Source organism: Myxocyprinus asiaticus, chromosome 35, assembly GCF_019703515.2.
Source record: "Myxocyprinus asiaticus isolate MX2 ecotype Aquarium Trade chromosome 35, UBuf_Myxa_2, whole genome shotgun sequence".
NCBI classification, from domain to species: Eukaryota; Metazoa; Chordata; class Actinopteri; order Cypriniformes; family Catostomidae; genus Myxocyprinus; species Myxocyprinus asiaticus.
Genome location: NC_059378.1, coordinates 12117789 through 12140585, shown reverse-complemented (window position 1 = coordinate 12140585; position 22797 = coordinate 12117789). Strand labels below are relative to the sequence as shown.

The 22797-nt window shown below is 38.4% G+C and overlaps 1 protein-coding gene across 2 annotated transcripts in view; it reads left to right on the top strand.

Annotated features, from left to right (window-relative positions):
- Nucleotides 1-22797, top strand: part of cdh4 (cadherin 4, type 1, R-cadherin (retinal)) — a 332586-nt gene that overhangs the window by 224363 nt on the left and 85426 nt on the right. For both annotated transcript variants that reach the window (XM_051672704.1, XM_051672705.1), the window contains one exon: nucleotides 15685-15873. In XM_051672704.1, coding sequence (XP_051528664.1) covers nucleotides 15685-15873 — 189 coding nt within the window. The remainder of the gene's footprint in view (nucleotides 1-15684; nucleotides 15874-22797) is intronic.

Here is a 22797-nt window from a genome sequence, read left to right as displayed (position 1 = left end):
ATGTGTATATAACTGCAATCTCAATAGCCTTCATTCTAGTCTATTCTGTTCTGTATCTTCACTGACAAGTTCCAGCCAGTGCTTTACTGTATCAGCAATGCAGTCGCTTTGTCCCACAACATATTTTATTAAGCAAAGTTTCTATGTTGTTGGATGGTGCAAGTCTAAATGTATCCTGTTTTTTTTTTTTTTTTTTTTTTTGGCTGGCATTTAGCTAGATATGAGCCTCATCTGCCCGAAGCTGGAGTTTGGAATTCTTGGGAACTGGGAATTATGTTCAGCATCCATAAGTTCTGTTTTCCCCTTAACAGCAAAAAGCAAGCTTGATTTGCTGGCCACACAGAACATAAAAGCTGGCAATTCCTTCCAGTGTTCATTAGTATTTTAGTTGCTAGAGATTTAAAGGAGAAGGTAATTTTTGTGACCCAAGTGAAATTGCAAAATTAAAGACTGTTAAAAACAGGTTTCCCAAACACTCTCCCATCATTGGTCATTGGTTGGACAAGCATATAATCCCGCAGACTGATTCAGTTTCTGGGTGAAATGTCCAAGATTGGCGCCAAATGCGAGTAGTAAAGCGAGTAGTTTTTAAAAGTAAATGATGTAATAGCCATATGCCCTAATCCAAACCCTAACCCTAAACCTAATCATAAGTAAAAAAGTATTATTTCAGGAAAATGCAACCTCTGAATTGTGCACATCACTGATTAGGTGAATGCGATTATTTCCGGGTTTCCACATAGGACTCAAAACTGCTTCTCTGAGGCTGTTGATGCAATGCGCTATCAGTAAAAGATAAACACATTTGAATTGATGCAGAAATGTCTGATGGGAGATGGTGCTTCTCAGTAACTCAGTAACTAGAATTGGGTCGATGTCAGGGTACCGTAACATTCTGTAGCAGCATGTCGACTTCCCATGTGACCATGTTGAATACCGCCCCAAACATATGCCAATGGTTGAGTCAATATTGTTGTGGATGGCTGGTCTGGATGCTCAAACAAACAGAGCAAAGTTCTGATCAATCAACCCATGATGGTTTGCTTGTAGCGGTCTCTGCATTTTAAGCTGGGATAGGAGAAAGAATTGTAATATGATAAAAATTACACACATGTAAGCTGAAATAGGAGAGTAATAGAGTTAATTCAGATAAAGTGTGACACTTTCTGATAATTTGTCATTGTTATTGCCATTGTATTTAAAATATGTTCCAAATATGGCTACATTAATGGATTGAGTTTGAAATTCATATGTACTGGGAGTTTTGTTCAACAGCTATTATTTCAGTTTTCTCTCAAGTGTAAAAAGCTATCTTGATTTGCTGGTCACACAGAACAGAGCAGAAATATGACAATGCCACCCAGTGTGCATAACTTGAGTCGCTCAACACCAAGACCTTTACTAACTGACTTTGCTGCACTAATTATAAACCCAGAAAAACTTTTTATTCAAGTTTTTAATAATGGAACATCACTGGAAATGAAGGTACATTTTTTTCTCCAGACAACGAGGTCTGTTGTGATGACTGATTACGAATGTAGCAAATGAGTGCTGCCTAATGGGGAATTTGCAAATACTGGCATGTAATAGAAACAACTCCAGACAGGGTTGCAAGCAGAGCAATGCGGCCCTATAGGACAATAACCTCCAGATGTCTGCTGCAGAGCTGCAGGCTGAATGATGCCCAAACGGGTTTCTTCTCAGTGGGGAGGGATGGGGAGCCAGCTGGCAGGGCTGGATCTTCTGGAGCTGCGGGAGCTCAGGGCAATCCAGGCAGCCATTTCACACATGCTGACTCCCGAATGCACATACTGTACACACACACATACATAGAAGCACAATCCCTACATCTGCTGTGCGCTGTCCCACAACACAACATGCTTGTTCTAGTTTATTCTTTCCTCAATGTCTGTTGTAATGGTTGCAGTGCCTGTTGCCCTGCCAGAGGAATAAACCTTTTCATTAGCCATGCTGTTGTAAGTCTCTGCCTTCCATTGGCACTGCCATGCTACAATGCATTAGACTAGCCGGGATCTTCCAGTGCTGTTGGCTAGACATTTGGAGGAATGCTTCCGCAGAGCCAATGAGAGCTGATTGGATAAATCAAGGTCTTTATCAGAGCTCCCAATGTCCTGTTTGTCAGCAGGCAGAAGAGATAGAGATGGAGTGGGAGTCAGGGAGAGAGAGATTGAGAAGAAGAATACGCTGCACTAATGAACAGATCTGTGAGGGGAGAGATAAGGCTTTTGTCTGGGTTAGAACACATCCTGCTAGCTGACTGCAGTGTCTATCCAAACACAACCTCCCAAAGGTCACATTGCTGAGTAGGCATGAACCATTATTGCATGCAGAGTAAGTATTTAGATGCTTTAAAGGTAAGGTGTGGAAATTCTGTGCCACTAGCTTCACAAGAAAGATCTGCAAAAACATTGGCTTGTTTTCAAACAGGTTTTCAAACAGGTTTCTCAAACTCTCCCCCGTCTTGCATTGGTCAAAAAGCAGATAGTTCCACCCCAAACTCACACCACTGGTTGTGCCAGAAGTTAATGTGTAGGACCGTTCAAACAAACAGGGCAATACCCTATAAGCACCACAGAGCAACAGTGTTTATTCTTTTCGGGGAAATAGTAGTACAAAATTGTCTCCACTTGAAAAGTTGGTCTGGGGTACGGTTCATGTGAACTCCGGAACAGTTCGTTGCAGAATCTGCCTAAATCACGGGAGCAAACCACCATATAATTTGTGTCTTTGCAAGCTCTTGATTGCGATTATTATGTAATAATGCATTTCTCATACTTGTTTGTCTACAAATAAATCACCTTCAGACATCAGCTTACATTATTCACATCTCTTGCAACGCAACCGTTTGCTCATGGCAGACAAACACTAATTTTCTTCACATCTTAGCACATTCAATGCATCCACAGCAGACAAACGCAAGTACCTTTCGGTGCATAACGTTTTGATGGTAATTAAAAATGTAAAAATAATTAAAAAACAGTGAATCTGGCACAGTCGTTACCTAGTTATGGTGGTAAAAAGCTACCGCTTGTACTAATATTGAAGATGCAATCAAACAGTGGTTCAGACCCAAATAAAAAGATGTGAAGAGAGACCAGTGGGGGCGGGGGGAAGAAAATTAATTTGGTATGAAAGTGTGAAATGTGAAAGAACCCTAAAATATGATCTGTACTTGGATGACACTTTTAATATTGTAAAGCAGATTATCTACTATAAAGTAGATTTTTAGTAATGGTAGAATATACGCATAATGATAGGTGATTAAAGGAATATTCTGGGTTCAATACAAGTTAACCCCTGTGCGTCAATAAAAATAAATGTTACTCAGAGGTCCTTAAAGGACAAAAATGTCTTAATAATATTATATATTAATATTATTTTCCACTTTCAGTTAGTTAATTTCTCAATCATAACTTCCAAATATTCATTCATTTTCAGGATTTTAACCCTTTAAATGCCAGTTTGTTTATATAATGTCACTGTTGTTTTTTTATTTTTTTTATGAAAAAAAAAAGATTTTTTTTCCATATACTAAATGCTAAGGAGAATTTATTTTAAAATATATATTTTTTTTTATATTTGGGATATGTCAATGATTAGCAACAACATGGATTTAGATGCATTATTATTTTTTGTGCATTTTCAGATAAAAAAAAAAAAAAAAAACACTCAGGACTTTAGAGGACAAAAATGTCCTTGTCAAAAAACTGCCATAAAAATATTACATATTTATATTATTTTCCACTTTCACTGACTTAGATTTTTTAACCAACATCAGTCCTGATCATAACTACCAAATATGCATTCATTTTCAGGATTTTAACCCTTTAAATGCCAGTTTGTTTACATAATGCCACTGTGCACACACACACACACACACAAACATTTATCAATACACACATACAAAACACACTCTGACATCCATACCAACACACCCACACAATTTTAGCTGTATCATTTATTCAATTGGCCAGTGCTCTTTAATACAGCAAACAGAAAATAGGTAAAAAAGTATGTATTTGCTCCATAGGCTAAACATGATAAAAATTGTGTCATCTGGTGGAAAATAGAAAAAAAAAAAAAAAAAATAAACAAAATTTGAAGCCAGGGATCTGGAATGAAAGCAAATATCATAGAATTCATGATTTTATGCTTTAATGACACTGGGATCAAATATTGCAGTTTTAATGTGTTTCAGTGTGGACATTTTTGTCCTGAAGGTACTGAGTGTAACTAATTTGTGTACACAGTGTATTATAGATGTATTATAGGAACTGAGATTGAAATATCAAAATTCCCCAAAAAATACACACCTTTGGTAAAATTTATGCCGTTGGCGTTAACAGCCAAAATGATCTAAAAAACTAAAATGAAAAAGACAAAAATGTCCCGAAGGTCGCATAAGGATTAAGCTCAATTGACAGCAGTTGTGGCATAATGTTGATTACCACATAAATTAATTTTGACTTGTCCCTCCTTTTCTTTAAAACAAAGAAAAAAAACAAGGTTACTGTGAGGCCACTTATAATGGAAGTGAATGGTGCCAATTTTTGGAGGGTTTAAAGACAGAACGTTTAGTGTTGTTTGATTTAACTGCAGTGTTTGATGCAGTTGATCATTCAGTTTTAATTGATACATTGAAGAGATGGCTGTAAATATCTGGTGTAGCTTTAGATTGGTTTGTTTCCTATTTGTCAAATTGGAAATGTGTAGTGTCTATAAGAGATGAGATGTCCTCCTCTTCAACAATAAATTGTGGTGTTCTGCAAGGATCCCCGTTAGGGCCAATGTTGTTTTTTCTTTATATGTTACCGCTTGGTTCTGTGATTCGAAAATACAACATACATTTTCAGTGCTATGCAGATGACCTACAGTTGTATTTGTCATTAAATCAAAATGATCTGACTAATTTAAATGTTTTTTCAATCTTGTAAAGCAGATATAAAACATTGGATGGCATGTAATTCTCTTCAGTCAAATACTGATAAAACAGAGGTTGTTATAATCGGTCTTGGTTTTTAAAAAAGTCAGATTGAGTCAGCACTTAATCAGGTTGTCCCAAATTTTCATCAGGTGGTCTATTTTGAAACAAATTAAAATTGTGTATTTCACAAAAGGAAGTTTTTAATCAGTTAAGGAACATTTCCAAGGTGAGACATGTTTTGAGTTTTAGGGATACATAGAAGCTTATTCATGCTTTAATTTCATCTCACCTAGATTATTGTAATGCACTGTTTTCAACTTGAAATCAACGCACTTTAGCATGGCTACAATCAGTGCAAAATTCTGCAGCTAGACTTTTGACAATAATTAGGTCTTTTAATCATATTACTCCCGTTTTAGCTTCTTTGCTTTGGTTACCAGTTAATTTTAGGGGTGATTTCGAAGATTGTATTAGTTACATATAAAGCATTACATGGCTTGGCACCAGATTATTTAGCAGAACTTTTAAGACCTTACGAAACAGTTAGACCTCTTAGATCTTCTTGTTGTGAACTGTTGGCTGTTCCAAGATCCAGATACCAAACTAAAGTAGATAGAGCTTTCATAGTGAAGGCCCCATGATTATGGAACAGCCTGCCCTAGGATATTAGATCTGCTGAATCTGTGTCTGTTTTAAAGTCTCGATTAAAACTCATTTGTATAGATTTGCGTTTACTACATTGTGAATATTTGTTTTTACCTTGTGTTTTGTGAGTGTGTTATGATTTAAAGCTAATTTATTATTTGAGCTGTAAAGTAGTTTAAATTGTCGTTTTTACAGTCATTTTAGGTGTCCCATTATACCAGTTCTCCTTGTATTCACCCTATTCGAGAAATTTCCTCACATTACATTTAAATACCTTATTTGAAATTTTCTTTTGTTTGTACATGGTGCAGAAGTATTATTTAGCTTCCACTGCTCAACTTGATTTTTCTCTCATTCCCTTTCTCTCTGTCTCTAACCTCCTCTTTCTCTATTTCACACTCTTATGCACAGTAATTCCACCTGCTGCCCCTTTAAAGGTCTAGTTGTGGCCCATTCCCCTCTCTCTATCTTTCTCTATCTGGCTGTCTCTCTCCCTCGCTCTCTGCAGCAGGTACCTGTGAGCTTTGTGGATGAGCAGAGCTGAGGCGGAAGTGATTTTATCAGTTCCTCGCAGCTGCCCTCCTCGCTCATTCACGGCTCCCTCCCTCTGCTACAATTCCTCCATTTTCTGAGCTTGCTCAAGCCCCTGCAGCCAGAGCCATCTAGCTGTGAAAAATTAAAACAAAAGATGTAAAAAGTACAATATGTTTGCTCAGATTTGCCTCACATCTGTTCAAGCTCTTCTGCTGACAAACCCTGTTTGTGAGACATTGATAGGCTGACCCGCCTACGCATGCTTGAGTTGGAGGGGAGACAGATTGAGCGAGAGCGGGTGGGGGGGTGGGGGGGCGGGGGGGGTGGGGGAATCTGGAATCTGGCAAAAGCGTTTCGGCTCGACAATAAAGTGCCACAGATTGAGGGGCAGGGTCTAAATACTATAATTTCGGTTCATTATGAGCAAAAACTGTATTTTTTCGTTCCAGTTCAGAATTTCCTCAGCCTCCTTTCCAAAAGGTTATTGGTTAGAACAAAATAAAAGAACAGTTAATAACGTCCTTTTTAAAATGTCAGTACACTGCGCAACCAATCATTGTGTTGCCAGATCTCGCAAGAGCTACAAGCAACCTGGTCTGGAAAAAAGACCAAAATAAGCCACTCGCCTCACCAAAATAACCGAAAATAAGCAATTTTTTTATTTTTATTTTTTTTCTGTATGGTGGATTTATCAGCATAGAAATCATAACAAGCAGTTAATTAACAGTTAAGTATAATTTTATTTGCCTGAACCTTGGACTTAGGATGGACCCCACCGAACCTCCCCGAAATGACCTGCAGGTTGAACTGCGATGCACCTCATCATTTATCTCTGCCTGCATCACCTTTGTCTGTTGATGGACTACACTCTTGAAATGGAATATATTTAAGACTATCATTTAATTGCCAACAAAAGCCTTCATCAGCCATCTAACAAAGGACAATGCATCTATGTGAACTTCTGCAGTTAATACAGGATGGACTTCAAAGACATTAGTCATTAATCTTAAAGTTCATAAAAAAATCTTTTCTCTTTATTTTTAAAACACTGGACCTTAACGCTTAATTTACAAATTTAAAACCATGACTTGCACTGCACATAAATAACTAATATTGGCATTATATTCATGCTGTTAACCAGAGGGGAACTGGCTCCCACAGTGAGCCTGGTTTCTCCCAAGGTTATTTTTCTCCATTAACCAACATCTTATGGAGTTTTGTGTTCCTTACCACAGGGGTTCTAGATACAATGATTATTTAATTATTTAATTTCTATACACATTTTACAATCATATTTAATCAAACTACACAATGATCACTGTAAGACATTATAGATATTACAGTTTCATTTTTTTGTTTTTGTTTTTGTTAATGCATGATTTCCTGTAAAGCTGCTTTGAAACAATGTGTGTGAAAAGCGCTATACAAATAAAAATGTCTTATTTACAGATCTGCTTCTCAGTCAAAACCCGCCAGCATCAAATCTGCATCATATCTTACATAATTCAGTGAAGAAACAACTGAGAGAAGTACTTTTTACCTCTAATAATATTTTCCTTGTATCTGGGTTAGTTGTGCATGTATACAGTATGTAGTACTTATAAATAGTTGTTAAAAAGGTTTTCATTCAGAGAATGCGACATCCACAATGGGCAGTTAGGCAAAGAAATGTGTGATGCAGCAGTTTCCTTCATGATCAAATCACATGTTTAATTTTTTCAGGCAACATGAAGTGGTGTAGTTCCAAAAATTTACTGTGATAAACCCTTTGGCCTTTGGTTTCATGAAAAAAATTATAATTATTTACAGTTATAATTGGTTACCAGCAATTAAAAAATAATGTTTTCACTCTGGAACAAATGAAAAAAAAAAAAAAAAAAAAAATAATGTTTCATTTTTGTTCCTTGAACCGTTTTTAGTCCCTGCTGGGGGGTGTCAGGGGAAGAAATGGCAACACAGGATTACATGAAAATGCTAAAGACACCAAATGAAACACAACACTGTCCCCCCACGCTGACATCCATGGCAGTCAGTCGCTGTGAATTATTTCCTCTAAAACAGTGGCTTGGGAGATTGGAGCTGTTTGATTGGTCGCCTCAGCCCTTTCCTTGGCCTTTGGTTGAATCAAGTCGGGGTCAGCGGCAGCTCTAGTTTTTCTTGTCAAATTAATGATGTGGTATTTCATCAATCTTTTTTTATTGGGCACCCATGAGGAAATGTCATGCTATGCGTCACTCTGATATTGCTGTGTTATAAAGGCTGGTTTACAGAGGCCTTGATGCTTTTAGAAGAAACCCCACAGCTATCTTTATGATCCTGGCCCAGGGCTCAGGTGTGCTTGAGCTGCTCAGCAACTGTTTCAAACAATTACTTCTCAAATAATGGGTAATTAGTAATAATTAGACAGGTAACTGCACTTTTAAAGGAGTGTTTGTCTCTTCAAGTAGTCAAAGAGTTGTGACTTCCCAGAGGTAGAACATTGCACTGCTTTGATCAGATGTTGCTCATTCATAGATCAGGAGACAAGTTCTGTTATGATTTTTAAAGGGGTAGTTCTCTCATCATGTACTCATCTTCAGGTTGTTCCAAACCTGTGGGTCATCGACAAATAAGGTTGTCCGAGATGATAAAAATGAGAAATATTTTAAAAATCTAGTTTAAAACACGTCAAGGTCATAGAAATGTAATCTTTGAGTCCATGTTAGTTTCATAAACATTTCTAGCATTTTCTACAAAAAATGATTTTATGACTTTAAATATGTAATGTGTAGGAACCATCTAGTAAAAGGTATTAAAATACTTAAAAGGTATTCAAATAAGTTTTCCAACAGATTTTTCCAGATGAAATATCATTAAGAATATCAAAAAGTTTTCTCATGGTTACACCAAATGACCTGAACAAAATGTTGGTTTGTTTGTTTGCTTGCTTGTTTGTTTTGTTTTTTATTATTATTATTCAAAATGTCAAAAGTTAATTCAAAAAGGTCTTGAGGGTCTAAAGGTCTAAAAGTTCAATGTTCTTTTTTTTTTTTTTTTTTTTTTTTTGTCACATGACAAAATGGCTACCTACATGTTGGTTACACCACATTACTTTTATATTAATTATATAATTTAAATAAAATAGTTCTATTGCTTGTTTTTAAACCCTTTAAGCTCGAATGGGCACGCGGGCAGGCACGCAAGAAAAGAAAATAATTAAAATATTAAGAACTACACTCTTGACCAACACAAAATAGGTATCGTTTGAAAGATTAGAAGCTCTACTTTCCAATGCATGTAGGCATTATGACCAGAACAGAACAAGTGCTTTGAAATTTGCAGACAAACCAGAAGTGTTCCATGTTAATAATTTAGAAAAAAAATAAATACATTTGCAATCAGTAAAAACATAGAACTGATCAAATAGCCATGTGTCATATGTTGCTGGAAGGCTCTCAGAGAGTAGAATACAACCAGCCTATTTGTTTTACTCACAGACAAAAATATAGCAAGTAATAGCTAAGTATATGTCTTTGAAAATTATGTTGGTGTTGCTTATATTCCTCATTTTCACCTATATCTTCACGAAAAATAAACAGAAATTAAAAAATCACATACCATTATTTAGAGGAGCCCACACAAAAGGTAATCGGATGCATAGATCATTAGATAATGCACACGAATGTTACATATGCCCACCAGGAGATGGCGCCAGGTAAATAACACAAACTCGATGCAGCAGCCTGGTCTTATGAAATTTATGTGAACATGACAACATTTTTGCAATTCAAAATGTATATGCTGTATAACATGATTGGCTGCAGGTTTCTAGTAAAATGTCCAGGTGGGGGCGCCAAAAGCAAATAAAATGGTGTCGTATTAAGACGCGGATTTAAGGTGAATTTTAGATAAAAAATAAAATAAAATAAAAAGACATACCTCCCTAACCTAAAAATTCTGCCTAACCATTAGTGTTTTAAAATATAAATGAAACGTTTAAAAAATGCATCCTTACAAAATCAACGCCTAAACTTAACCATTAGTGTTTTAAAATATATATGAGAAGTTAAAAAAGACATCCTTACCTTATCAGTGCCTAAACCTAACCATTAGTTTTTTTAAATGCAGAAGCTAAATGAAAAAGCACAGTTTTTAAAGCAACCACATAATTTCATGCTGCTTCATGTTCATGGCTGTCTTGAACTACGGTCCTCTGACTCTAAGTCCAACACCCTATCAGGTGAGCTACCGCACAAGATATACATGTTGGAATAAGTGTATATATGTTGGTGAGTCTATAATAAAAGTATTCAAATGTATTGTATTTCAACAGATGTGTTTGAGTAAAAGTGTGTCAATATCCTAAAATAGCAGGGTATGAGTAATAGAAAGAAAAATAAATATTTATAAAGTCATAATCAGCCATTAAAGTCATGATTTGAGTGAAAGTGAATAAAACACAGTTGTAGTAGCGCCTCTAGTGTTAATTTCTCCTGGAAACTGCTTTGAATTGAACCTGGAGACACATTTAACAAGTTTTGCAAAAATATATATACAGTCTAGTTTTCACAATGAGACCAGGTTGCGATGCATACTCATTGAGTCAAAAAGCACTTATTCTGTGAAATCTCATGTCTCCATGCCATGCATACCTTTAGTCATTGTTGTGTTTGCATGTGTAATTAGTTCTTATGTACAATTATTGTTTTATTTGTTTGGAGAGACTTTTGGACATAATGAGACACTTTTGGACACTATGATAAATAATTTTTGTAATGGTACAACTTTTGATTGCTTTGTCGTATCAACACAAAATTTTTCTCAGATTCAGATGGCACGATTAGGAACAAAACAAAAGCAGTTTTTCGGGGCCATCTTATTTAAACCCAGATATTTATAATGTTTTTGGATATTTTGGTTGTATAAATGTACATGTTATGCATTAAAGTGCCCGCGTACCTCTATCATTATGTAAGGAATTTATAACGGAATTAGCCACGTTTGACAACCATTATAAACAAGATAAATGACAAATAATTAGATTTCTTGTCTGAATAAAATTCTCCATTATTAAAATCATAATACAGTGTCTCGTTGTATCTGCTCACAATTTCTATTGTAAAGAATTAGCTTTAATAAGGGAATTATGATTAATTCACTTATTGGAGTAATATTATTCTCATTGCATATTGAAAATAATATCACAAATATTTTAGGTATAGCTTTAGGATCTTTGAAAAAATCAAGTGATGAAATTATTTATCAAAATATACCACAGTCAAATTACCTTTAAATACAAACAAGACTTTATTGCTAATCTAAACATAAAACTAATCTAACACATACAAACATGAAACAGAGTAGCTTAACGGTATTATGTATACAGAGAAAATGAACTTTCTGGAGTCTATAGACAATGCCTTAAGAACCATTGACACTTAATTCAGTCTAACTCGATTTGCAATCGGGTAACTCAAATTATATTAGAGAGACACCAGCACTTTCAGCGAAGTCTGGAGATGTACTTGTGTTTCCTTGCGTTGCTTGGTTCTTTGGCTCTTTGTAGAAAGTTCGTTCCGTCGATGTCTTGGACCACTGTTAAGATCGTGGATGTCTGTTGTCTGTTGCGTTGATGGATGAAGAGGTGGGCTTTGAAGCGGGGCCTTCTGCTTGGAAGACTCGCGGCTCCCATCACATGTGGGTCGTAGTGCAGAGAAGAGCTTTCTTGGAATTATGTTCCAATCTAACTGGGACTTCTACATTGCACGGAACTTGAGGGGTGCCAGGGTGAGGCTGCAAGCCACGAGGGCAAGAGCGCAGAGGATGCAGAGCTGCAGTGGAAGTGATGAAGCAAGAGAGCCAAAGAAGAGAGGGCGTTCCTCCTTGGTACCAGAGTCTTGAGTGTAGACTTGCCGCACCCCAAAAGTGTCCTAAGCCAATCAGAAGTGACTTTTTGGAGTCACGTGGTAATTTGTCCTTTTCAAAGTTGATTTACAATCCTTTGTGTAAAGGATTCTTAAAAATTTTAACCATACATTTTATATCTTGGATACAACTGAATATATATAAAAAATGTATTAACATAAACATTCCTGAAATGCAGAAAGAATCTCAACGATACTAAACATGATGTGCTTTATCATGAATAGTTACCATTCTTAGTCAAATGACATGAATGACACATTATTAAAGATTATAATCATCGATTTGTCAGTTATAAGTGATTACAAATCATTACACATATTTTAAAGGGTACATCAGGCTATAATCATTAATTTGTCAGTTATAAAAGTGATCACAGGTCATAACATCATTTTCAGAATTATCTCGCAAGGCTAGGTATGGTGTATATCTTGGTCCAAACATGTAGATTCTGTGCATTTTATTGGGTTAACTCAGCGAAGTACTGTGACTTTGTGTGCAATGTTCATGGATTAAGAGGTGACGTCTTAGTATTAGAATCGTGCAAACACGAGGGTCTCACGAGGAAGCCGGCTTTAGCTCTGTGTCTTGGTAATGAGTTTAGCATGCAATGGCTAACTGAAGGGTTGGAGGTCACTCAGTTGGTTCTGACTGAATGAAGATATGGAATTTGGATTTCCATGGCAGTGGAAAGTCTTCAGGTCATGTGCTTCTGAAGTCTCTTTTGTTCGTTTTATTGGGCAGATGTGGTTAATCTCTTTTAGCTGGTCCATGCCAGACTTTTGGGTGCCATTTTGGCACCTCTTAGGTGTATGGCTTTGAGGAATTCTGGGGTTAAAAGGTTGGGTATTCTGGATTCAAGTAATTCTGCATAGCAATTGTTTGTTCTTCTGCACCTAATATACATGTCAAAAAAGAAAAAGAAAAAGTAAATTTTTGGCTCTTTTTTTTTCAGCAGTTTATTAGGCTGAGAGTCTCATGATCTATATCATAAAGATATTAAAAAAATTAAAATATTTCTTTACAGTGATACCAAACACTTGACACTCCTTATTTTTTATTTTTTATTTTTTTGTCGAGTTATGAGGACACTGTATGTGTAATGTTGCTATCAATAGGCAGACGAAGAGACGATGATGTAGGAGTGATGAACCCAAGTGCAGTTTAATTTACAATTGTGGAATCCAAAAAACCCTGACTACAAATGTGAAACATAAACTTGAATATAAACTTGACTAAACAAACTTGACATAAACTAAACTAAACTTGGCTAGAACAAAAAGTTACATTAACAATACCTGACGGGAGACAATGGCAAACATGAGGGCTTAAATACACAGACATGGGTAACAAGACAACCAATGAACAGACAGAACTATAAACAATATAACAAGACTAATAAACTTAAACCAATGACAAACTAGAACTGATAACAAAGTAATCAAACAATGAACCAATGAAAACAAGACACATGAACAGGGGAAACACATGACAAGGTCACATGAGGGAACAGAAAATCACATGACAGGAACTAAACTTGAAAATAAGACATGAAAAAACATGAACAAAACACATAAATGTGACATATCCCCCCTCTAGGGGCAGCTCCCGACACCCCAAAACATCATAGCAAAGTTAATAGGGAGCTGGGGTGGTGGGGTCCTTGAAACGTGGCCTGGCGAGACAGGGCATGGGGCGTGGCAAGACAGGGCAAAGTCAATGGAAAGTTGGGGCCCTGAGAGGCTCAAGGGTGGAGCCGATGGGTATGAGGACCAAGGTTGAGCCGCAGGGATGGAGGTCCCCAGTGGAGCAGAGGCGGGCTTGTGACATGGCATGGAGCAGTCTGGGGCTTGGCTGTGACCAGGCATGGAGCGGACTCTGGCGTGGCTGTGACCTGGCCTGGAGCGGACTCTGGCGTGGCTGTGACCTGGCCTGGAGCTGACTCTAGCGTGGCTGTGACATGGCCTGGAGCTGGCTCTGGCGTGGCTGTGACATGGCCTGGAGCTGTGGTAGGCTCGAGGAGCGAAGCCATAGAAGGCAGAGCCATGGTAGGCTAGAAATTTAGAGTCCTGGATGACTGGGAAAAGACCTCAGTGGTCGTGAACATGAGTAGAGTCTTGGGAGCGACCTCTGTGGTAGTGGGCATGGACTGAGTCTCGGGAACAACCTCTGTGGTCATGGGCGTAGATAGAGACTCGGGTATGACCTCCGTGGTCGTGTACTTGGGCAGAGACTCGGAAACGATCTCTGTGGTCGTGAACATGGGCAGAGACTCGGAAACGACCTCTGTGGTCGTGAACATGGGCAGAGACTCGGAAACGACCTCTGTGGTCGTGAACATGGGCAGAGTTTTGGAAACGAAAGCCTTTCTCCTCCTCCTCCGGGAGGCCAAAGTTGGCAACGCAGGCTCTGAGACGGACGAGGCTGGGAACGCAGGCTCTGGGACGGACGAGGATGGCAACGCAGACTCTGGGACAGACGAGGCTTCCAGCACATTGGCCATGGCAGGCGTTGGCTCGTGGGTCATGGCGTGGGACTCCCGCTCAGCATCTGCCTCCCCCACAGTGAACGTAGAACCAGTGATCTGCAGGGCAAGGTCGATATACTGAGCGAGGCTGAGGGAACTGCGACCACCAGGAGGAAATTGGCTCAGTTAATCCAAAACAGAAACAGTCTTTGAGGGCGACCTCATTAAAGTCCACCTCGCTGGCCAGAGAGCAGAAGCCCCCCACATATTCCTCCAGGGATCGATTTCCATGACGTAGGCGCAGTAGTCGGACCGCTGGGTTCATGGTTGACGGTCAGGTATTCTGTAACATTGCTATCAACAGGCAGACGAAGAGACAATGATGTAGGAGTGATGAACCCAAGTGCAGTTTAATTTACAATTGTGGAATCCAAAAGACTTGACCAGACCAAACCAAACCAGACCAGACCAGACCAGACCAAACCAAACCAGACCAAACCAAAACAGACCAGACCAGACCAAACCAAACCAAAACAAACCAAACCAACAAAGTTACATTAACAATACCTGACGAGAGACAATGGCAAATATGAGGGCTTAAATACAAAGACATGGGTAACAAGGCAACCAATGAACAGACAGAACTATAAACAATATAACAAGACTAATAAACTTAAGCCAGTGACAAACTAGAACTGATAGCATAGTAATCAAACAATGAACACATGACACATGAACAGGGGAAACATGTGACAAGATCACATGAGGGAACAGGAAATCACATGACATGACAGGAACAGGAACTAAACTTGAAAATAAAAGACATGAAAAAACATGAACAAAACACATAAACATGACAGTATGACTTTCACTTTCATTGTATGAAAAAATAAAGTTGTAATGAAAGTGAATGACTAAAGATGGATAAGAGAAGGACAATTCACCATTTGCTCTCCATATAATCTACTCTTTATGAGAAACAATTGAAAAATTAAAAAATCATTTGTGATTTTTCTTTCCAATGAGTTGTCATGGTTTTATTTATAGTTAAAGCTTCAATTCTTTGATGCTTTCATTTTATCACCAAACAATTTGCTTAATGTTTTTTTTATTTTTATTATTTTTTTTATTTTTTTTTTTACTTAACGTGGAAATCTATTTCATATGGAGTGTACATCTCTTTTCTCCACAGATTGCTGAAGATGGTTCATATGGCGTGTCCTCCCACAACCACTATCAAAATCCTCTACTCATTATGTTTTCACGACAACACCAGCGAGGCTCTACCAATGGTCTGCGACGACAAAAGCGAGACTGGGTCATTCCACCAATCAACGTGCCTGAAAACTCACGAGGACCCTTCCCTCAAGTTCTCGTCAGGGTCAGTAACAGTTATGGCACACAGCTTACTTGCTATCCAAAGCAGGGAATGTTTGTCAAGTTTATTTTTTTATTAAACACATACAACCTTTACTTCTTCTGCATTGGTTGACATGTTCATCTCTTGATGATCATATGGAAGATTTTGACAGATGCTGCTTACTTATTAATGAAACAGAAATCACTTTCAGCTACAAATGAAAAGATCTTGGCGAGCTGTGTCTTTCAAAACAGACAGTTCCACACAACTTAAGTTTCACTGTGTCACTCTGAGACATAAAAGAACAACCTTCTCTCGAGTCCCCTCACAGAAGCTTTTAGGCCTCATCTCAGATGTGCACTTCTGAAAGACAGCTTTCCTCACAGGTTCCAGTCTCTTGAACCTCAGGGAAACATAAGAGGTTAAAAAGCACAGTATCACAGGTGAACATTTTCAAGAGCCTTCATTCAGACTGCTCTTCTGCGTCTGCTGTTGAGAGCCCTTATAAGGGAAGAAGAGGACTTGTGCTTCCTCTCTGACTCAAGGGTTGATGACGAAGGGGCTTGGAGGGAGATTGGCACTGGGTATTAACATCTTTCATCCATCTAATGCTTCTACAAATCCTCTCCTCAAGTTTCTCCAGCATGAGATGAGATTGTATCACATCTATAGGGCTAACTACTTAATTTGATGTAACTATGGGAAATTATTTCATTAATTGCTGTATTAGTTGGTAGGGTTGGGGACTATGAGAAAAAGTTTAGTAATTTTAAGTTAATTATTCAATATTAATATAATGTTTCCTTTGGATAATACAGGGAATTAAATGCTTTACAAATGAATGGTACTTCCCTACACATTTTAATATTTCTTCTTTTTATTTGGAACTTGATAAACGCAAACCTTAAGAAAATTTTAATTAATGATAAGTTTGGCATCAGTGCAAAAATAGCTTAACGAAAGACTTAAAGCAATGAAACTAACAGTATAAAACAGATAGTTCAGACTCCAAATTCTGATTGGATGAGCCACATTCAAAACTTTTACTTTTATGCCACCTTTATGTGTTTTTCTGAGCTTAAAAAGGTCTGGCCATGATTCACTAGCATTGTATGAATGTACAGATCTGAAATATTCTGTGTAAATATATTTGTTTGTGTTCTGCAGAAGAAAGAAAGTCACACATATGTGGGATGGCATGAGGGTGAGTAAATGATGTCATTTTTGAGGGAACTATCCCTTTAAAGAAAAGGATGGACGAGTCCATTAATTTTTGTATTAATCAACATTATGCCGCAAATTCTGTCGATTGAGCTTAACTTGTACTGAACCCGGATTATTCCTTTAATAATGCCCACTGATAGCAACGCAAAAATAGCAAATGTGGTAGAATGGGACATAGCAAATTTCTACGGAATATACCATCATACCATCCAGCCATATAAACAGCGCAGTAACACAGTTAGTATGTCAGTGGGTACTGCAAAGTTTGGTGAAGCTGTGCTCTTATGATGAGGTGTTGGAAAAACCGGTATAGAAAATATTTTATGGCAGAAACACACACACACACACACCTTTATGCTAGGTTAAGGTGCCTCTGCTCCAGTGGGGTTCTACAAGCTTAGGTTGGTGTTATCTGTCCTTCAGACTCAAGTCTGCCCTCCGCATCCTCATAACCTCCCTCACGACCACTTGCACCTCTCCGATTACACCCATGGATTACCACAATCTCCTTCCACCAATGCGCACATACACACACATAGACAGCACTTTAAACCACCCAAATGGAAAGATTACAAAAGCTGTGAAAAGCATGGAATCCATTTGAGTAGAGGTTTGATAACCCTTCTCACCGCTAGCCTTAAATGTTTGGCTTTAGAGACCTTGGTCTGTGGGTGTGGTGCTGGAATGTTTTGTAAGGATTTACTCTTGTTGGCCATTTTCAGGCAATAAGGGATTACCTGCTGCAGCTATTACAAGACACAATGTGCCATTTTGTACTATAGTATTTATGGAAAACTATATATTGGTCTTTTTTCAGCATTTCACTTTACATGTGCTAATTACATTGAAGCTGTTGTATATTGTGTACATATATATATATATATATATATATATATATATATATATACTTTAATGACATAAAGTTAAACAACATAAACGCACAGACACAAAGCCGCGTGTGTCTCTCTCTCTCTCTAACTGGCACCCCCGGCTCGTTTTTTATCCCCCTCCCAGATGATTAGGACAAATCTGCGCCGGGAGTGCATCCTCATGGCTTGGCCACGCCCTCCTCCTCGTCACACTCCTCCACCGCCCGATTCAAGCCGGGGGAACCTCCGCCATGACATACTCCCCTCAACTCCCTTCCTGGAGGGATGGTGTTGCCCTTCCAGCCGTCCTTCTGCCGGCAGGTCTTCCCCGCCCCTCTGGAGCCCTGGGAGAGATGAGGGGAGGGAGAGGGGAGAGGGAAAGAACGAGGGCGAGAGACAGAGAGAGGAGAGAGAGAGAGAAAAACTCACGTGTCGGTCCCCGGACAAGCCATCACCAAGTCATCAGCCACTCCTCTGCCCTCTGGCAGACGACAGCCACTCCTCCCCTTGCGGAAGGCAGCGAGTACTCCAACCTCCGGGGATGGTAACGGCTCCTTCCTGGCGGATGGCAGCGGTTCCTCTGACTCCAGGCGGCCAGCAGCGACTCCTCCATTCCTTGGCGGACGGCAACGGCGAGGACTCCACGACAGCGCCTCCCTCCTCCTTCCTGGATTTTGGCACCAATGTAATGGTTCACAGGATGGGCAAGGAGGAGGCGGGAACTGGCAGAACAGTCAACATAACTTTAATGACATAAATTAACTTAACCATAAATACACACACACAGCAGCCGTGTGTGTCTCTCTCTCTCTCTCTCGAACTGGTGCCCCAGGCTTGTCTTTATCCCCCTCCCGGCCGATTAGGACAATTCAGCGCCAGGGGCGCGTCTTTGCACTCTATATATACACAGTATATACAGTATATACGGTATATAGATATGCTTTTTACAGCTTTTTTAATCTTTCCATATGGGTGGTTTAAAGTGCTGTCCATGTGTGTGTATGCGCACATTGGTGAAAGGAGTTTGCGGTAATCCATGGGTGTATTCGGAGAGGTACAAGTGGTCGTGAGGGAGTTTATGAGGACATTAAATTATTTATTTATATTATTATATTTATATATAAATTATATATATGTTGGGCCTCATGTATTCAGATAGAAGACAAAGGCAGGCCTAACACAGTCGTAAAACCTAACTCAGCACCCACATACCAAGTCGTAAATCTTACTGATAAAAATCGCACCAAAATCAAACAAAGGGAGTCCAAAACAGACTACAAATCCCATGAAGCCTTGCTCACTAAAGGATCGAACTCTCAACTCCTATTGGATGAGGCACACAACAGAATGTCCCTCAACCATGACATCATCAGGAGTAGAAATACCTCTGTAATGCTTCCGGGATTTGCTTCCAGCAACTTTGTTCGCCGTGTATAGACATAGCTCATCGCTGCTCTCAGGTGCAACCTCGTGGCACAAGGAAGTAACGTCCGACTTGAAACTGTGGCCATACAATCTCCATCTCGCTGGACAAGTTGGGATTACTCTGTGTTCAGCCGAACACTCTAACGGATCCGAAGGAGACCGCCGAGCAATCCGCATCTTCATCCGTTTGCCTGCAGAAGTGAAGAGATTAAAGATTTCTCTTCCATCTTCAATCAAGTCGACATTTCTGATTTCTCCACCAGCCCGCCGAGAATCAGCAGCCGTTCGCCCGCCAACAGAGCGAGGAAACGGCCTCCCGTCATCACCCGAGCCTCGAGGAACCGAGTCTGAGTTAAAGGACGGATGAACACACATTCTGCATCCTCATGCGATTCAAGTAAGAGGTTTACGTCTGGGCAGAGATAGAATATTATAGTGTGTTATTCTTGTGTTTCAAGGTTTTTGCTTGTACAATTTACGGACCGCCATGTCCGCTCATTATTAATACTCAGGGTATTAATTATCACGAATTTGATTTGCTGTATTGTGGTCCAACCAAATTGGACTGTTGTGCATTTTCGCCATCGCGGGTGAGACCGGCAAACTGAGTTTATCCATTAAAGAATCAAAGAACGCAGGACTGTTTACGAGCCGTCCACCGCGTCTCTGAGTGATAAACTAACAGCTGCTTTCTCTCCCACGATCGCAAAATCGGCTTTGGGGCCGTCACTTAATTCTGTGTCTCTCGTACTAACCACACATACGCACGCGCGTGTGACCCCTGACAAACATTCTGGCACACATTTTTGGCTCGTAGATAGCTTTGTGCTAAAGCTCAGCTTTGTCCCTAAGCTATCGTACAAGCGGATACACGCGGTAACTGGTAGATGCCATTGACTGGTTTCTCTCCGCCCACATTCGCGGCCATATTCCCTGGCCGGAAGTCTCGCGTGACATACTCTCCACGAGAGTCACGTCCGCTATTTTGTGTGCATCCCTCCTTACACACACACACACACACACACACACACACACACACACACACACTCGCTCTCACACACACACACACACACCCTCATGTGTTATAGGATTACTTTGATTTCCATATCTAATCATATCACTGTTTAGTTTGTAGTTGTAAGCCGGAAGTTTATTGACTGCATTGTATTAATTGTTAATTGATATTACTGCATAAATAAACTTTGTTTATATTACAAAGAGAAGTGTTTTGGTTTGTTTTGCATATGCCTGTGTCATGCTGACGGGATGTCAGTGCTCGGATTCAAGCCTTCATTCATATTTTTTTTTTCCCGAAAATCGATATTCTTCGGATGTCGATTTTCCTAAGAAAACAATCTAATATTGAGACTGTTATACTATCTGGTTATTAGTCCCTGATTCCAGGGTGGTGCCCCGTCAATGTTAATCCTTATTAATATTCTATTGATTTTTGATAATTGATAATTATCTTTGATGATTGTTGAATTTGAATGATCAATAAGCTAGTGTTAATTTTAATTAATGTTTCATCGATGTTAACAATTAACAATTATCTTTGATAATTGTTGATTTAAAGGATTAGGAAAAGCTAACATTGATTCTCATCAATGTTCTATTGATTTTAATAATTAATAATTGTCTTTGATAATTATTAATTATTGCTAATAACCAAACACGCTCCTAAACGTAGTGCACTACATTTACTGGAGCCCCATATGAGGTTTTGATGAGTTAGATTCAATTAATTCATTTAAATATTAATTAATAACTAAAGAAATAATTATTAATTATTTCTGATAGTAACACTGATCTAAACAACCAGTAAAGACAACAATTTATATAACGTAGTGAAAAGCATTTGAGAATACGCATTAAGAATACGTAAAATACCAAGAAGAATTGTGGATTGTTTTATTATTATTATTATTATTATTATTATTATTATTTATTTATTTATTTATTTATGTATTTATTATAATTTTTTTACCAACATGTTTCATACTTTCTAACACTTCATTTGAGAGAGAGGACATTAGGAGAGGGAATTTAATTTTGCCTCTACGTGTTGGAAGTAGTAGCTTGTTACTGGAAAAGCTAAAATATTTTTAGAACTGCGGAAGTACTGTCAACAGTTTACATATAGAGGCTAATTACCTATCTTAAACAGTCGTCAGTCTCTCTGCCTACAGCCTTATCAAGTACTGTAGCACACCAAAAGACAATACTGAGTTCCACTGACATTAATAAAACCAAAGATTCATTTATTCTTGTTTACATTTTCTTCATCCCCAATTACCTATGAAATTCGAATTCCAATAAACAACACATCTCCTCCAATGAATACACACAAAATAAAAGTAGTGAATTCTTAATTTACTGACTAGCTCGAATCAATTTCCATTATCTCATATTGGTCCATTAGCTCCGAGGGGAGATAGGGAGCCATGGTGCACCTGGCCAGCTCCAGTGTTCACATTCTCTGTGTCCTATTATTAAGCAAGCAGTGCTGGGGCTTTGTCATCGCATGGATGATTTACAAAACAAACTGCAAAGGGGTATGTGCGCTAATGCCGCTAATGGCTGCTACCGCCTGACAATGGTACTGAATTATACTTTAACCTGGGATAAAAGGATATTTTTCAATATAAAACATGGTAATGTTTGCAATATTTCGCTAACCTGCTTGTTTTTGGGATGTTGAAAAATGGTATAGTGGCAAAAGTCCAATAAATAATGTAAAGATGTTGTTGAGTGTAACATCATGTCCAAACCAGGCGTGACATGATGAACGATATCTCCAAAATTCTTCTTCACATTGCTGTATAATAAATTAAATATGTTCTGAATGGTGGATTGTGTCACTTTGAACAGCAGGTTCACATTTAGTGTGGACAGGCAAATTGAATATATATATATATATATATATATATATATATATATATATATATATATACACAGGTGCATCTCAATAAATTAGAATGTCGTGGAAAAGTTCATTTATTTCAGTAATTCAACTCAAATTGTGAAACCCATGTATTAAATAAATGCAATGCACACAGACTGAAGTAGTTTAAGTCTTTGGTTCTTTTAATTGTGATGATTTTGGCTCACATTTAACAAAAACCCACCAATTCACTATCTCAAAAAATTAGAATACATCATAAGACCAATAAAAAAAACATTTTTAGTGAATTGTTGGCCTTCTGGAAAGTATGTTCATTGACTGTATATGTACTCAATACTTGGTAGGGGCTCCTTTTGCTTTAATTACTGCCTCAATTTGGCGTGGCATGGAGGTGATCAGTTTGTGGCACTGCTGAGGTGGTATGGAAGCCAAGGTTTATTTGACAGTGGCCTTCAGCTCATCTGCATTTTTTGGTCTCTTGTTTCTCATTTTCCTCTTGACAATACCCCATAGATTCTCTAT